We start from the raw sequence: 19,321 nt of genomic DNA, 5'->3' as shown, positions 1-19,321 counted from the left end.
CTATGGCCAATGCGACATCGTCGCAAAATGTCCTCCACAAATCTGGACCGACAGCTCAAGTAGGTGTAACCGATATTTGGCTTTATTTGATGTAATTTATTGATACCTACTTGGGTGTCCTCACGGATAAAATATCTGAATTAATTAGAGTATGGAATAAGAAGTGGTGTCACAGATTTGTTGAGTGCTGCCTTGGCAGCGACATCAGCCAATGTGCTACCAGAAATTCAAACATGGCTGGGTAACCAACAGAGGACGATGTCGTATTGGCCAGTAGCAGGATCATTATATAATTCAATAATTTCAATTAAAAGTGGATGTTTGCAAGAAAGATTAGCTTCTGCTGTGAAAATAGAGCTGTTATCCGGTTATCAAGAAGATATTGTTCTTGATCCAATGACAGTGGCACTATCCACCGCGCCACCATTCTTCGATCCATCTGTAAATAAGGATTTATATGTATTATATTTACTTTGTAATTGAGTAAATTCTTGTATGTATTGTAATTCAATAATTTCAGATGTTTTAAATGCTGTCAGTGTCAGGTCTACTTGTGGCCTAACCAATTGCCAAGGAAGATAAAAAAAAGACATATATTTTCGAGGTTAATGCCAGCTGCAGAAAGGAAAGGTTTGATCCTTATTCCTAGAGGGGAATAATAGGTGACTTCTTGCTGTAAAGATCCTCACAAAGACGATTAAAAGCACAGTTAAATGCAGGGTTAGACTCGTTAGAATATAGTTTTGTTATATACTGCAAAGGTGATTTAATTCATCGTTGGGTAAGAGATGGCTCATCAGCCTCAAACCACGTGGCTTTGTTTACATCTGGACCCCGAAGTAACACTAATCCAAGGGAGAGCACTCCACATGTAAACAAAGATCGCGAATGAAATGATGGCCGAGCTCAATCGTGTCGTATCTTATCCTGGAATATTGAGGGACTATATAAATATGTAAGTTCATCTGAATATACTGGTCTTAAACCGTATTGCTCCGTATTTGACATAATTGCGTTTTGTGAATCCTTTGTGAGAAGTGAACTAGATTTTGAAAACTTTCTGTCCGGTTTTACTCTTGGTAGATATAGCGGGGGTGTCACAGTGCAAATGCCTGCTTACTGTCAAGGAAATGATTTGTAGATGTTGCAATAAGTTTTAGACCGGTGGACTGCCGCTGCCGATCGAATCTTGCCCTACATAGGTGCTGTCAACGTGGCTGGAATTAATAAACGAATTTAAAAGGTGAGTTTTCGCTGTCTTGGGTGATCCATGATTTTGGCTTGGAATGGCGGAGGTAGCTGTTTTCGGTGAGTCGTGGCGTATAACTTTTGAAATAATGATCTGATTGTGACCATTTATAGCTCATTTTCTAGGGGAAATCATCTCGGTTTCGATCCGTAGGCTTAAAAATAGTTTACGTGGTGAAATCTAACTTTGATTGAGGAGGGGGTGGTTCTGTCGTTACATCCCTTTCCTTTTATATAGTACTAGGGTAGGGTCTATATACCTATATGTCTTTCTAACGCTGTTTCTAAGGGTGACACACCCCTGTGTCACAGTGTTCGTACGTGAATGGCTAGTGGAAAGTAACACTATCAAGCGCTTGTTTAGTTCATTCGAGGATACGATCGTGCTTCTCTTTAGAACAACAGAACTTGGTTTTATAAAAGATACCATTCTAATCTTCACCTACATTTCACCTGAAAACTCCCCTGTCTTTCAGTCATTGGACTACGATGGTATGGATTGCTTAGATACATATCTTGAAACAATTGTAAGCTCACATAATGACCATCACTATCTTTTATCTGGAGATCTTAATGCTAGAATGAGCAGAGATAATGATAAATATAACAATTATGGAAGAAAACTTGCTGAACTATGCTCGATATTTGGTATTCACACCCAAACTGGTCGACTATCTGGTGATAAAGATGGTAACTTCACATGTGTCAAACATAATGGATCAAGCATTGTGGACTATATGCTAGCATCAACTGATCTTTTCCCACATATAAGCCATTTTGAGGTTCTTGATAGAGATGATTCATGTCACTTCCCTTTGTGTTGTACTCTCAACTTCAATGAACGTGATGAAACCTCAAAGGCAACCGGCAACCTGCCTCTCATGATCAATTTCTGCCTAAACATCTAGACGTTCCAGTTGGGAAATGGTTGAATTTTACTTGGTGTGAAGAAAAGAGTGCAAAATTTCACAAGAAATTTCAAGAGGCCTTTCCTGAAAAAATGTGATCAAATCTTCTCATTAATTGACTCAAATGTTGATGATGCAATTGAGAAAATTGTTAATCTCTATCACAGAGCAGGTAATGATTGTGTTAAGCTATACGAGAAATATTCATTTACTGATAAACAGCAGCCCCCCTGGTGGGATGAGGACCTAGAAAACCTTAAACACCTGAAATATGCAGCATTGAGGAATCACTGTGACAGGACTGTGGACATGATATCAACATCTACAGAATGAAAAGGAAACAGTTTAAAAAGTTATATGCAAACAAAAAATCAGGTTATTTTGAGAAGCAGAGAAATTTACTTTCAAAAGCAAAATCTAAGCCAAAGCAATTCTGGAAATTATTGAAGAAACATATGATTGTAAACACTTCAACCCAACATATTCCTACAAAACAGTGGTTTGATCATTTTCAAGATTTACTGAGCATTAACATACCTGAAAATACTGCTAACACTCACAATGAACAGTCAGGTGTTTCATGTGAAATATGTAATGAAGAACAGACCTTTTACAGAGAATGAAATCCATAAATGTATTAAGAATCTGAAACACAATAAATCACCTGGACCTGATGGAATAGTGAATGAATTCTTCATATCAACAAGAGTTTATATAACACCAATGCTGACAATGTTATTACATAAAATGTTTACTAACAAGTCATTTCCACCACCCTCGGGAAAGAGTGTTATATGTCCTCTCCATAAATCTGGAAGTCTAACTGACCCCAATAACTACAGGGGAATATCTCTCATTGATTCGTTGTGCAAAGTTCTGACAAGTGTGATAAATAACAGACTCAAACAGTGGTGTGGTGATAATAACATTATATCTGAGTCTCAAGCTGGATTTAGGCCCAAACATTCCACCATAGATCATATATTTACACTGCAAGCCATGATTCAGAAATATCTTGTGAAGAAGAGACGTAAACTTGACTGCCTCTTTATCGATTTCTCCAAAGTATTTGACTGTGTAAACCATGATGTCCTGTTCCGAAGTCTCCAACAAATTGGAATTAAGGGTGAATTTTTTTTAACTTGATTGTATTCTAACCTATCGGCCTGCATCAGGACTGACCGCGATCTGTCAAATTATTTTATTTGCAATGTTGGAACCCGACAAGGATGTACAGTAAGCCCACAGATATTCATTATCTTCATTAATCAGCTTATTACAAGAATGGAAGAAACCGGTGGAAGAGGTATATTCTTAAGAACCGACTCTCCGGATATTGTTGGCCTCATGCATGCAGATGATGTTTCAGCTGTTTCGGATTCTGCCAATGAGTTACCCCCAAAAATACATGTAGTTGAAGAATTTTGTGATGCCACAGGCATGAAGTTAAACCTCAACAAGTACAGCCAAGAACGACAACTCTGCTTCCCTGATAACAACTGCTATCCACCGACACTCAACAAGTTCATAAACCTGATTTCTACCGAAGACTATTAAACAAATCGGAAAATATCCCAGTAATGTCTTAAAGCTACACAATTAACACCGCTTTATCAATATTTTTCATTATCTTACCTCACACATAAATGTCGCTTTCTGATTGGCTGAGCGCTCTTCTATTATTTTCGATGTACCCCGCTAACAAGCGAGTAACATTTCAGTGTACCCCGCTGTCAATGGCAACTAATTTGGTACTTCGTGGTAGTAATTCTTTATCTCGAATTACATTGAATCACGTATGATGTACGGAAATTACCGATGTTTTGCGAATGCAAATCAATGGAAGGGAGATAGCTCTAAATCTGTTTTTCTTGTCAGCAAAATCTAGCGTAGATCGATGCTCGTGATGCTGATCACTGGATAGTCTGGTCCAGACTTGATTATTTACAGACCGCCGGCATATAACTGGAATATTGCCGAGTGCGGCGTTAAACAACAAACCAACCATCTTAGGCGAAAGGAAACAAATGTGCGTCGAACGTGAAGACGTTTGATCTTGCTCATTTGTCAATCACTGGATTGATAGGCTCTTACGCCGACATTACCGTCCGACGCGATACAGCTGTAATACTGCCTACATTACGTAGTCATGTGCTCAGTCAGTTTGTGCAATGCCTTGGCTACAGCATGTTGAGTCACATATACAGGTCAAATATCAATTTGAAATTTGAATTTGAAAGAAATTGATTTTTTTAATAGTGTTGTTGAATATGTTTTGTAAAAATATAAATAGCACAGTTGACAGCGGCTGAATCGATGATGAAACTCCAGCTAGGATCCATGCAGGTAGCAAACGTACCGTAAGACCCAGTAGTCCTAAGTGTGGCGATCTACCTTCAGTTGTTGACGGTTTGTATCATGGTTTATATGTTGTATTGTCTATAGTTTTAAATAATAATAATAATAATAGTGCATATTTATAACGCGCACATATCCACGCTCAGAAGCATGCTCTTGCGCTACATAAGTACCTAAAAATAAATACATTATATATACAAAGCAAGAAAACTACAATGAATAGGTGCATAATACATAAACAATAAAGGCTATTGAGGATAATATTTAGCAAAGAGGTAGGTTTCGAGATTTGATTTAAAAGAGTCCAGAGATTCAGAGTGTTTGAGGTCAAATGGGATAGAGTTCCACAAGACAGGGGAAGTGTAGGAGAAAGTTCTGTATCCAAAGGTTTTAAGTTTGTAGTTCGGCACTGTCAGAAGGTTTTGCTGCTGTGAGCGAAGTTCGCGCGATGGACTGTAGGGGTTGATCGCATCTCCAATGTAGGGTTGAGCCTGGCCGTGAAGGGACTTGTATGTGAGGCAGAGTGTCTTGAATTGAATCCTGGCTCTCACGGGTAACCAGTCGAGCTGCTTTAGAACTGGGGTAATGTGACTGTGTTTGGAAGTACGGCTGACGATGCGGGCGGCTGTATTTTGGTGTCAGGGAGGCCAATATAGAGACTGTTACAATAATGATACTAGACTGCTGAGAATTAAAGCACGGACAAGGGAATGAGCAGATTCTGTGGTAATTAGAGGACGTATACTGCCGATCACTCTAAGATGAGAATAGCATGTTCTGCACAGGTTATTTATCTGGGCTTCCATGGACAGACTGGGATCTAAGAGTATTCCCAGATCCTTGACTGAGTATGATAGTGTAATATCTGAGCTTGAAACCGCAATAGATGCAACGTCTATAGTTTTAGATGTACATGCTGTTGCAAATCCGTATATGTGGTTGTTTTTTAATGTAGTTTATCCACAGGTTTCTATTTTCTTGATTTATGTGTCATGAATTTATAACTTGTTTTAGTCATCGGTAGTATTTCAGCCACATAGTATGACTAGAAATCTTAACTCACTCACCCATGAACACCCATCGTTCAAACACCTAGTTGCGGGTATAGCAACGTGCAGTAAACTTTGACAAAATACTGTGACTATGTGTCCCAGTCCACCCAGCTGTGAATGGGTACCTCGTAAGGATGAGAAAGCCGCAATAACTCGGTGCGCCTAGTGGCTGCAAGAGTTGTATGATCCCTAGGGAGTTGAGATTGATAATAAGATGTGCTGTTGAGATTGACATCCAATGATCGAGGGAAAAACTGCCAGCGCCTTGAGCATGCACTAGTGCGTGGATATGTGCGCTATATAAATATCCAATAATAATAATAATAATAATAATAATAATAATAAACATGCCCTTTCTGTCTTGGCGTCAGGCCGGGTAGTCCCTCGCCGCACTTACTGAACCCTATGTGACGAAGATGTGTAGGCTGAGGCAGTAGTCAGAAATTTGCTCGTACTTTAAACCTCATACTTTCGGAGCCATTACGTTTTCTAAATGCCATGACCACCAGTTGAGGGTGAGTCCGAACAGAGGTTTTCTTTCAGGCAAGTGAACGGTGGGATATCCTGGTGTAAAGCGTTCGCTCGTCACGCTGAAGACTGGGGTTCGTTTCCCCACATAGGTACGATGTGTTCCCCGTCGTGATATTGCTGGAATATTGCTAAAAGCGGCGTAAAACTAAATTCACTCACTCACTTTCATGCACATAATGTCGTGGGTGTGGCTGTTGGCGTGGAGGTAGTTTCTATAAATCACTTCATTCTCTTTGGTTTCATGATTTTCCGAATGCATGCTTGTTTCTTGGTGTGTGTGTGTGTGTGTGTGTGTGTGTGTGTGTGTGTGTGTGTGTGTGTGTGTGTGCGTGTGTGTGTGTAATGTTTTAGCACCTCTACTTAAAAACTACTTGATGAACTTAAATGAAACTTACTGGATGTTTTTGGTGTGTCCCTATGGTAACTCAATTAGATGTTGAAGAAAGTATGTTAAAGTACAAGTATGCAAAGGTACTTTGAAAATAATATTTAGTACACACTATTTAGTAAATGGGGAATAGGAATAATATCTCAAAAAGTTATGAATGGATTTGGATGAAACTTGGTGGTTATGTTGGCCATGACACAAGGGTTATCTCCGTCCGGTTTGGTGAAAGTACATTAAAGTACAAGTACACAGCAGTACAATAAAATGTAATAGTGAATGGAGATTGTTGTGCAAGGCGGAGGCGTGTTCTCTAACGTCAAATATGGTTGTAGTACCAGCAAATGTGCCACATCATCATGTTCATGTAGGAAAACAAATTGGCATGCACTGAAATGAGGCGAACACATCTTTCCATGTCCGTCTCACGTTTCACATGAAATTGTCCTCGATGGTAATGAATCTGATGACGATGAGGATAGTGATTCAATGAATTCATAAATTATACATGCTACTTAACAATGCTAAATCATTGTGAAAGTTAAAATAAATATACTTAATGAACAGTCTCATCTTGAAAGCTCAATCGGCTAGAGAGTTACGACTTTGCCCAGTGCGGAGAACTTACCAAACCGAGCACGATGGCCAGAGTGTCTGTCGAGTAAGTGCTTATGAACATGCTCGGTCGGCTCCAAAGAGCAGATCTCTTCAATGGGCAGGGCTGCAGCATACGCCTTAAATGTCGTTACTGCCCTAACGGAATGAGCTTTCAAACCCTCCGGGGGAGATATGTCCTTTTGGATATAGCCCATGCAAATGGCAGAGACAAGCCACCGAGATATGGTCGCCGGAAGACAGCCTTCCCACCGCCGTAACAGCAGAACAACTGATTATCTTTTGGATATCTTGTGTTCGTTTGATAAAGACCTTGAGAGTCTTACGGACATCCAAGACGTGAACACGTTTCCTGACGAGGAAGGCTGAGGGAGAGCAGGGAGCTCGATAGAAACCGTTACGTGGAAGGCGCCGTCTATATCTTAGGATGTTAAGACTCTGACAGTCTAATACTGACTCTTTCCTTATGACAGACCGTCAGCTCTGGCGGGGCATCCTCATCTATCCTCATATTGAACGTTTTTCGTATCCCTCTGCGAAGTCAGAATTGTGTCTGCAACTGAGGCAGAAATTCCTCTCGCTTGGAGGTGATTCCTGACAGTGGCTAGGTCACCCATTGAATCACTATATATCACCATTATATATTGCACTTGCATACCCCACTTGTAATTTGTAGTTATCTGTTCACTATAATATATACTCATGGAAACGAATATAGCAACACATGAAAGTACAATTTTATTCTTTTCCAGGTTTCTTCACATGGTCTGTATTGCACTGTGAGTGAAATTCTGGAAATAAATAGAGGAACACTTGTAGTTTTATGTGTTCCCTTGTTCGTTCCTATTAGTATAATTTGTCACTCGTGTTCTCATACATTCAGTTTATATTGACTTCACATTTGGTTTTATGTTATTTGTTATTTAATTACCCAGACACGAGTGTCAGTGTTTCAATTCTGACTGTACTGGTAGGCATGACTATGTGATGGTCACATTAACCTTTCCTGGGTACTATTATTACTACATAAGTGCTTCATGGTAGTATATAATTATTATGAAATGGGACAATAATTAATTGAGTAAATTGTTTCCATTAATATAGGCCAATGCTTACAATGGTGATGTCCGATGAAGGAAAGAAAATATTTCGTTAATTTATACGATAGTGTCATATTTACTGAAATTAGAAGCATATGATATAGTTATTTCTACATCATGCATCATAAGCTACCTTTTGATATGCCACATGACTATGTTGTGATAAATGTATGAAGATATTTTTGTCCCGAATTGGTGTCGCAAGCAATTTTGGAACTCATATTCAATCATCCCAAAATGTCACTTATAGCAAACAGAAAACATGGAGCCATGTCTTTTTCTTAATCTACAGACAATATTGATTACATTTAGTATTGGTTCCAACAATTCACATGTAATTCCCACGGAATTACACAAGCCACTGCACTATTAGTTCCAGACCGCCTTCATCTAGCTGGTATATTGCTGAATGCGGAGTTAAACAAGAAACACACAAACAATAATAATAATATTCACAAAATAAACCCAAAGATTGCAGTTAAAGAAAATAAGCATTATTTCATCTTTCTCCTTCATACTTGCACTATTAAAGCTTAAATTTCTTATATGTCTCAACAATGTAGGCGTACCACGTCACTTGTTTGTCGTTACACAATAATACCTAACCGCTGTATGGTTAGATGTTACCTGTACGTGAACGACTGAAAATACCTTTGCATTTACCTCTGTCATATATGAAACGCCCTCCCCTTCACTTATGCAATAAAGATTTTTATTTGCCCAATCGTATTTAGCCAGCGTTTGCTATAACTACAACGACGTATGTCCACTGCCAACAATCACTCCACCTGGCCCCAGCGTTACATGTGGCTCAAGCTATGATAATGAAGATGTTGGAAAATGCAGGTAACCTGCATGTCGTGTTTCTCCTCTGTCTCATCAATCCATGTTTCTCAATTGATGTCTTCAAATATTTTACAACCCAGGGGAGAGACCAGCTTGTGGAGGCCTTGTTTGACGGAGACAGAGGCTATGCTGACTGCGCGGTCTTTGGGGACAGGTAAGAAACAAAATGTTCATTGTTATTGTTAGTTATGTCCCTCGTAGGTTCGTCCTACCTTAATACCAATTTTTTTTTAAATGGTTATGCATAAATCATAATATTGTAACCTGGAATGTTTATTTATGTTTATTATAATTCAGCATATAGAAGCTTAAGTAATTCATTTCTGTTCCATTTGTGAATAGGAATCCGTATGATTCAAATATATATATGCTTTGCTCGTCATAAGCATTACATTGTTCCTGGATGATTTTGTTCACGTAAATAATTAAGCCATAAACACAACACAAGTAATCAAATATATTCTGTATTCTTGTCTACATGTGTTCATTGAGATAACACTCAAAGTCTCAATCCGTGACTATTCTGTGTTATTCCTTTCTGACAGGTCGTCTTGCCATAAATTCGTACCTTATGTGCTCTTGAACAATACGTATACAGTATACCATCTCTAGACACTATTACTGCAATGTGTATTGTACACACTGTGACTCACAGCTTTCACGCTCGTATACTGAGACAATTTCAATGTCATTAAACCAATTAATACAACATGCGTTCAACGACATCTTCCTTCCACTCAATATTTTATATATGTGTACATTCCGAAGTCACAGCATTGCCTGGTATCACATTAATGTTGAAGTCCGTGTCAACAAGACGTACGTAAACTATAGCGTTGACTGACCTCACACAGCCAAAGACAAGGACTGTTAACACAAGGTTGTTCCCCATTGTAGCCTTATTACGAAGCGACTCCACCTACCTGTGTGTGTCTCCTGCGTGGGGTTATGGTAGAGATTCCTTTAGGCATACTGCGGGTTGGCGAATTTGTGCAAAGCTTTTTCGGTCCTTTAGTGTATGAATTGGAAAACCAACGTGCAACCTGTGAGAGAGTACGTTACCGATGTTCAAACTGTATAATTCCGCTTTGAGGATTATTTCAAAAGTTTGAAGATCGATTTAACTCATACTCAACGAACCGGAAACAAAAGATTCCAGTCAAACCATATGATCAAAATGTACAACGGCAACATATGGCATCTAGTTTACACGATTAAAAATATCAAAGAATTTGAAAAATGATAGCTTGATTAACCAACGCAGGACAAGAAAAAATAACTGGAAAAACATGCCCAGAGAAGGCGGCCGTTTGAATTTATATTGTCTGCTTGAGAACGAGTAAGCACAGTTGGAAAATTCATGTCAAAAATGTAAATTGTGTGGGCAAGACGAGAGAGTAAAAATGCAGATGAGCGAGACGACAGAACCTGCACCCATGTTGTTCCTTTCCTTTATCGGACTCGGCTTCATTGGGTGGTGTTGGTTTTGAAGATCCTGAAAGAGTATAAATTCTCTCAGAGTAACAGGGAATCAATGACATGCCATGAGGTTAAAATGTAGTTGGGCAAGGCTTAGATAATTATGTTAAGTGTAAATGAATGCATTAACACGTGAACAGAGCTGCTTATCAGAATGCAGGAGAACACAACAGCAATTCAATTACATTTTCGCAAATATATTGCAATAACGTTCAAAAGTAAATAATATGACTCCTCCAGAAATCAAAGGTTCCAAAATATAAGATCAGAAAGAAAACCACAAAGCTACTGTACAGTATTGTCAAAGCGTAGTCGGGTGAATCAAACTGTGCTAAAGAGATGTCTGTTGTCAAATTGTATCTGTCCATGGCTTCAATTTAAAAGTCGTTTATATCATCCGTGGAGCATAAAGTGACTCTGAAGTATACCCTGTGTTCGTGTAAGATGTAATATTTTTGCCTTTCGGACAGCCAAACATTGTGCTGTCTCCACAGACACTTCAGTACTGAGACAGAGCAATAAATAAAACTTTCGTCATGCTTGTTTCACATGCTTTAATGTCACAAGATAAGACAAACATCTGTTTCAGAAAAGAGTGAGTGAGTGAGGTTAGTTTTACGTCGCTATAGCAAAATCGAACCAGGGCGTTTGGCATGACGAGCGAACGCTTTAACCACTAGGCTACCCCACCGCCCCTTTCTGGAAAGACAAATGCATATTGTGTGTTTAATACCGGTAGCACTTTTCAAAAACAAGGCGGTTTCTTTCACATAAATGAAGTACGCTATCATCCAAAATACGATAGATTCTTGTCAGGTATAAAGCCATTTAGTTACAAACGTATAAAGGGTGAGATGGGTCTGTTCGCCGGTGCGGGCTTGTGCCGGGTTTATAGTGCCAGCTCTTTGATATTACCACGCTGCAGTGAAACATGGATATATCGGTGGGTTGGTGTTGGGGGCTGCGTTGTCTGAACCTGCTGTAATTCACCGGCTGTGCAGTGAGTGAGTGATATATTTGCGTGTTCTCATCCAAGAGCTGCCTTGATTAAGTTTCGATGTTTGTTTGTACATCCAACATCAAAGGCATGTTGTGATGTATCCGAAATATTCTTGAAAGGCACCTTTAACCAAACAATGACTAGTATTCAACGTGACGTATGTGTGGTTAATGTAGCAGGTTTACGATCAGCGTCAACATGATTTTTTCCATTTCTTTCAAAGCTATTTCCATAATATTTATTTTCCGTTTTACATTATACTCCGAACCACTGGCATATACCCCCAACTCAACAATACACACCCGATCATACACATCCATCCACGCGCTATATGAAGACAAGATAAGCAGATCTTGATGCATAAGTGCTGCACTGAGGTTCCATTCAATAAATGCAATGTATTTGTATTCTAGGCACGTGGTTGGAAATATTTTGAAAGAAGTCTCAACAGAAAAGATAGAGGAGATCAATAAAAGTGACCTTGACCTGCATATTGAAAAATGTCATGAGTTTCACCTGACCCTGAACGATAGTCCCCTGAGAAGGAAGAGATATGCCATATTCCCAGGTAAGATAACATGTGATAACAGTATAAGTCATACCAGGATTCATGAGAACTCTCTCACTCACTTACTCACACACACACACACACACACACACACACACACACACACACACACACACACACACACGCACGCACGCACGCACACACACACGAAATTGCATTATGGTTAAAAATATTATCGCGGACATTATATGTTATAGATGCTTTCTCGGTAAAGTAGGCAGGTATCTGAACATTAGAACTGAAGGAAATAGTCGAGCTTCAAAAACGAACAGTAATGCACAATTATCCAGGAAATGGGCTTCATACCAAAAGTCATCCGTGAAGATATGAGGCCAAAACGAGGGAAGTAAGCCCCTTCCTATGTTACTGTTATGAGGTTGAGAAGTGGGACAAGACAAGAAGGAAAGAAGGAAAGTGTCAGCTCGTTTGGTTCCGAGCTTCTGACATATGATGGGAAACGCATCCTGATATAACGTGATGAATTTACTTCGGCACTGGCAGACAAAGGTTCAAGCAACGATTTGTGTCTATGGATGAACGTTGTAGTCACCAGGACAACCCAAGTCCAAACGCGCATAGCGCCACCACCAGCACAACCACCAAAGTAGATAAAGGCTTGAAAGGTTAGGTCACCATGTCCTTGGATGCCAAGAGTGTCACCATTGGGCGACATCGAATAAACCAGACATTCAACGGTGCATTTTTGCTGCACTTTGGGGTCAATTATGCCTATGATGCTGGAAAATACCTACACCTGGAACTTGGACAAGGTTCAATACAGGTGGTCTTCCTGAGGCAAAGTCCATGCTGAATGAACACACAGATCTCTGGAGAACTGGATTAACTGTTACTCTATCAGTCCAAGAGGAGGAATGGAACCTTCCAGTGGCTTTCACACGTTGTTTCCACGAAGCCTTATGTGGAAATATGCCAAGTAGTTGACAAGTAGTTGTCGAGCACATTTGTCAACTGATAAGGAGTGTAATCAAATCAGGAATGAAACCTCTCGGTTGTGCAAACACACCATAAACAAAGGACACTAGCCTTGTAAAACACCTGCTGAGTAAGGTAGGATGTGTTCATGTTTATTGGAGTCCGGCAAACAACAGCTTCGTTTTATCTATCGCTGCATTCAGAGGTTGAAGCCCCAGGAGACCGAGACACACATCAGTCTTAGTTCTCTTTGGATGGCCTTGGGTCGTCTGTATGATATGCCTGTAGGCACATTTAATCATAAGAATCTCAGTTTGGCTGAGAGAGTTCCACAGCTCACTACCGAAAAGACATTTTGGTAGAGCTACTTTTTAATTCAGACACACAATGGGAGACAGAAGAGATGGATTCAGCGCTCAAACTCGAAATCATGCCTCGAACTACTCATTATATTAGTTCATTCATGTTATGATATAAATAAATAAAAACCATAAGAGGGCAATATTTTATGAGTGAGTGAGCTAAGATTTACAGCCACATCGGCAATATTTCAGCCATATCGTTAGTCAATATTTTATGTGTATGCCAGGTAACTGACGAATCTCTGAGTGCAACACTGACCGATGACATGACTGTATGTTTTGTAGCTCGCATGTTTTGTTTATCATGTGACGGTCAAGTAATCAATTTATTTCAAATGTCCACGTCTCTCTTCACCAGGAACCAAGTGGTGCGGCGTTGGCAACATCTCCAGTCATTCCACCGAGCTGGGTGTTCACAACTACACCGACGCCTGCTGCCGTCAGCACGACCACTGCCCAGACTACATACTCCCCTTCACGTCGAAGTATGGCCTCTTCAACTTCGCCCTGTATACCAGGTACAGTTAGAGTAAGCAGAGCAGAGCAGAGCAGAGCAGAGCAGAGTATTTTGGAACGTCTTTGGAACCAATTTCAGTTATCAGGGCTATGTTTCAAGGGAAAGCTGAGTTCAACATGGCATGTGTTAATTTCCCGAAACGTTTTCATTATTCATATCAAACAAGAATGTTAGACTATAGAGACAAATATAAACGCCCATGGACAGATTATTATTACTTTAGAGGCTGCAAAAAGGGAACGATAGGTCTCATCCCTGAGCACCATCTTTACCATCTTGATATAGGAGAAACATGGAAGAAAAAACTAATATAGAAAATACTGATATCAACTCTTTTGGCAAATTACAAAGGTCACTTACACAATTAAAATACTTACAGTGTGTCTTGTCGTTTAAGGTTTGACTGTGCCTGCGACAAGGAGTTCTTCCAGTGTCTGAAGGCGTCTCCGGACGATGCTGCTGACGACGTAGGCGGAATATACTTTAATCTGCTGAGCATGAAGTGCATAGGGTACGGACATGCCCTGAAGTGTATTAAAAGGTAGGGACACACGGGAACTGATATCCTGTTAAGTAATTATAAACAACTTACAAAAACCACCAGACAGCAATCTTTGCTGCACTTGATCTTCGACTTCATTTCTTTTCAGCTGAGTTTGAATTTGAGCAAACCACTGCACGAGTATATGACAAGATCTGAGACAATGATGTCAGCTTTTGGTTGACAATCAAGGATAAAAGGAACACGCGTGGTTCTGCGCATAGAGCTCAGGTCACAAATCAGTTGAAGTTAAGCAACGTTGACCTCTGAGAGTCCTTGGATGGGTGAACGTGTTTGGCAGATTGACTCCTGAGAGTTTCTAGGAATTCCGTCCTGCCCCACAACGAAGCACATGTGATATACATGTGGTCTCACCTTGGGCAAGTCAGTTTGTTCAAAAATTGCCTCACACAGCAGAAAATGGGTACCCGGTGGGATAAAGTCATATGACTACAACCTTCTAGCGCCCAACACGCAGCTTGGGTTATCCAGGGTAATAATGCTGTGCGTGTTGTGCGCGCTTCGAGCATGCCCCTTTGTGGTGTGGAGTATTGCGCAGTATAAGTACCCTCATTATTTATTATTATTAAGTGATACCTGTTGATGTAATGATTCAAGTAATACGGATGTTACCAGTGCCATAATTTCTGCGACATTAGAAACTAATACCTGTTAGTTAGCTAAAGTATGACAGCGCTGGAGAACGGATTGCGCCTGTCTCAAAGGCTGACATTGCACTTTGCCATCAGTGTAGATTAGATACAGTGTCGCTCCTTTCTCGTTTATACAGTCTACAGTCACCATACTGTCCTCTTTAAATGCGAACGAACTCGCCTGTTGACACATTCGGATACATGTCGTTGACAATGTATAACATGCCCAGATTGTATCAAGTACTTATTTTATTGTATATGGATGCATCGTACATGATAGGTCTCTCCCTTTGCTATTTCACCGATCTTATACCTTTGACTCCCAAGGAAAACTGTTTTGGCAAGTAATCGAGAATGATTCTCTGGCGGTGACAAGTTACATCTATTCGGAACTCAAAGGTTTTTTGTTTCTCTACCTTATTATTTAAGTCGAAAGTCATTATATTATTACATTTGTACTTATATACAATGACGTATACACTGACGGGTAGGAATTTCCAAAGACAAATAAAAAAATACCAAAACTCCGTTTTTTCAAACACAGAAGGAGTTTGATTTCATGCCAATAACCAAAAGATAGAAAGATATGCTCAAAAAGGCTGGACTGACTGTATTCTTTACCAAAATATGAATTTACTTCAGAATTAATTTAAATCATCTTTATATCATATGTAACCTATCAGTCTACTCATCAGTGATGCCAAAGACCTAATCGTCACATTAACTACTCGTAGGTAATGACGCCATTTGAACGTCTTGTACTGGAGGAATGTTATTTGTCACTGTGACTTACTCAGTTTGTTCTTAACAAACCTTCACAATTATCTCTGATCGACCATGTTGATTGATAAAGGATGTCGAATATTCCTTATCACCTCAGGTTCATTTACAACTCGCCTGGAGTCTCACCAGTCACGTTACTTGAAAGAGAATATTACATGGCTCTGACACTGTGACTGGCACAGATGTAGGTCTCCAAAGAATTTCTAAACGGTGTCTGATATTGTATAAATCTGTTTGTAACTGCAACTGGAGAGATAGGTAAAGCAATCCAGATGACCATTATGAGACTCGCATTGTAATCATCGACTCTTGTTGATGTCGCTTATGTGTTCCAGACTCCCTTGGTAAACACCAGCTGTGTTGGTGTAGCTAATGTGTTCAAGTCTCCACTTGTAACCATCACATATGCTGGTGTAGCTAATGTGTTCCCGTGACCACTTGTAACCATCAGCGGGGCGGTGGGGTAGCCTAATGGTTAAAGCGTTGGCTCGTCACGCCGAAGTCCCGGGTTCGAATTCCCACATGGGTACAATGTGTGAAGCCCATTTCTGGTGTCCCCCGCCGTGATGTTGCTGGAATATTGCTAAAAGCGGCGTAAAACTAAACTCAGTCACTCAGTCAGTGCAACCATCAGCTGTTGTTGGTGTCGTTTTTGTGCTCCACACTCCACTTTTAAACACCTTCTTTTGTTGTGTTCCAGGGGGTGGTTAATCTGTTTGGAGTATGCCGAAGACAAGTCAAGGATTGTCAGGAAGTTCACCAATAGTTCCCGTTTTTGATGCGGGCCATGTCGGCGTTGAAATATGTGTTTTAATTTCTTTATTACTTTAGAAAAATAAAACACTGCACAAATGTCAAAAAATCTTGAGTCATAGAATGTCACATACGCATGTCTGATATAACACACCTGACATGCTATGCTTCGGCCTCTTCTTGCCTGAACATTAAGACAGTTGAATGACAAAAGTTCCAAATGTAATGCTAATTTAGCCTCGCTTCAAATGCCTCCCTTCTTCATGACAAAACATGTGTTCAGGTCTTAAAATGAGATTGTGGTATCACCATATTCCATGTATTTGTGATAAGACGAGGTGAATGTTCCAAATTCACATATTCATGCTACGTATTTAACATAGTGTTTCGTGAGAGAATGGAGACAAACCTTCAGTAACCCATGATGTCCATGGCAAGAAGACGTACGTAAACTATAGCGTTGACTGACCTCACACAGCCAAACACAAGGACTGTTAACACAAGGTTGTTTCCCCATCGTAGCCTTATTATGAAGTGACTCCACCTACCTGTCTGTGTCTCCTGCGTGGGTTATGGTTGAGATTTCTTTAGGCATACTGCAGGTTGGCGAATTTGTGCAAAGTACATCAGAACACTGTCAGAGACTACCTAAACCCGTTAGATTCCCCAGTGAGGCATTATATTTCTGTAAATGATCATGACACGTCACGGATTTGTATCTATACATATATTTAATACATCAACCCCAGTCCCCAACCCCACCCCCCATGCATTTTATGCGTCTTCAAGTGTGTGCGTGTGTGTATTGACAATGTCCTATACATAACATTGTACGTACATATAAATACACATTGCATTTTAAGGGATATCCAGGCGTTTCAAGTTAGTGTAAGAGGAAATCTCTATGTGGTACGGGTGTTTACCACTTGAAACAGTCATGGAATAACATAGGTGTTATTAGGGGTACGTTGATATGCTAATACAGCGTCTTCCCTGTTTCAAAGTTTTCAACACATTCTAAGGTTTATGACACCTTTACTTTCAATGCCAAAGAGAGATGAAAGATATCAGAGATGACATAAAATGTGAGACCATTAATATTGCATGTATACGATACATCGTAAGGATGAGAAAGCCGCAATGACTCGGTGCGCCTAGTGGCTGCAAGAGTTGTATGATCCCCGGGGAGTTGAGATTGATAATAAGATGTGCCGTTGAGATTGACATCAGGTGATCGAGGGGAAAATACCAGCGCCTTGTACTAGTTGCGTGTATATGTGCGCTATATAAATATCCTATAATAATAAAAAATATACGAGAAGTGAATATTTTATTAATTATGTCCTCATACAACGGTAAACATGATAAAAATCGGAGCTGGTTTAATGTATCCTTTGCTCATGTTACAATATTTCCGAAAGGTTTGATTTCTTCAATAAAGGATAGACTATAGCTTTTTCGGACCTTTAGTGTATGAATTGGAAAACCAACGTGCAACCTGTGAGAGAGTACTATACCTATGTTCAAACTGTATAAACCCGCTTTGAGGATTATTTCAAAAGTTTGCAGATCGATTTTTACTCATACTCAACGAACCGGAAACAAAAGTTTCCAGTCATTCCATATAATCAAACTGTACAACCGCAACATATGGCATCTAGTTTACACGATTAAAAATATCAAAGAATTTGAAAATTGATAAGCTTGATTAACCAACGCAGGACAAGAAAAAATAACTTGAAAAACATGCCCAGAGAAGGCGGCCGTTTGAATTTATATTGTCTGCTTGAGAACGAGTAAGCACAGTTGGAAAATTCATGTCAAAAATATAATTTGTGTAGGCAAGACGAGAGGGTAAAAATGCAGATGAGCGAGCCGACAGAACCTGCACCCATATCGGACTTCGGCTTCATGAGGTGGTGTTGGCGTTGAAGATCCTGAAAGTGTATGAATGCTCTCAGAGTAACAGGGAATCAATGACATTCCATGAGGTTAAAATGTAGTTGGGCAAGGCTTAGATAATTATGTTAAGTGTAAATGAATGCATTAACACGTGAACAGAGCTGCTTATCAGAATGCAGGAGAACACAACAGAAATTCAATTACATTTTCGCAAATATATTGCAATTACGTTCAAAAGGAGATTACAAAGCTACTGTACAGTATTGTCAAAGCGTAGTGAATCAAACTGTGCTAAAGAGATGTCTGTTGTCAAATTGTATCTGTCCATGGCTTCAATTTAAAACGCAGTCGTTTTGATCATCCGTGGAGCATAAATTGACTTTGAAGTATAGCCTGTGTTCGTGTAAGATGTACTATTTTTGCCTTTCGGACAGCCAAACATTGTGCTGTCTCCACAGACACTTCAGTACTGAGACAGAGCAATAAATAAAACTTTCGTCATGCTTGTTTCACATGCTTTAATGTCACAAGATAAGACAAACATCTGTTTCTGGAAAGAGTGAGTGAGTGAGGTTAGTTTTACGCCGCTTTAGCAAAATATTCCAGCAATATCACCAGAACTTGGCTTCACACATTGCACCCATGTGGGGAATCGAACCAGGGCCTTTGGCGTGACGAGCGAACGCTTTAACCACTAGGCTACCCCGCCGCCCCTTTTCTGGAAAGACAAATGCATATTGTGTGTTTAATACCGGTAGCAGTTTTCTTTCACATATACCACGTGGGT

The 19,321-nt window shown here is 39.8% G+C and overlaps 1 protein-coding gene across 1 annotated transcript; it reads left to right on the top strand.

Moving 5' to 3' along the window:
• The first annotated feature begins 8,985 nt into the window (after window positions 1-8,985).
• Window positions 8,986-16,670, top strand: LOC124282249 (phospholipase A(2)-like). Its single transcript, XM_046718200.1, has 5 exons — window positions 8,986-9,197; window positions 11,936-12,090; window positions 13,744-13,903; window positions 14,300-14,443; window positions 16,580-16,670. The coding sequence occupies exons 1-5, from the start codon at window positions 9,016-9,018 to the stop codon at window positions 16,656-16,658; spliced, it is 720 nt and encodes a 239-aa protein (XP_046574156.1). The 5' UTR covers window positions 8,986-9,015; the 3' UTR covers window positions 16,659-16,670.
• The last annotated feature ends 2,651 nt before the right edge of the window (window positions 16,671-19,321 follow it).

The sequence above is a fragment of the Haliotis rubra genome, unplaced genomic scaffold, assembly GCF_003918875.1.
Source record: "Haliotis rubra isolate DU_JTF1 unplaced genomic scaffold, ASM391887v1 Scf296, whole genome shotgun sequence".
NCBI classification, from domain to species: Eukaryota; Metazoa; Mollusca; class Gastropoda; order Lepetellida; family Haliotidae; genus Haliotis; species Haliotis rubra.
Note: the sequence above shows the minus strand (reverse complement) of the source record. Positions and strands in the feature narration are given on the sequence as shown.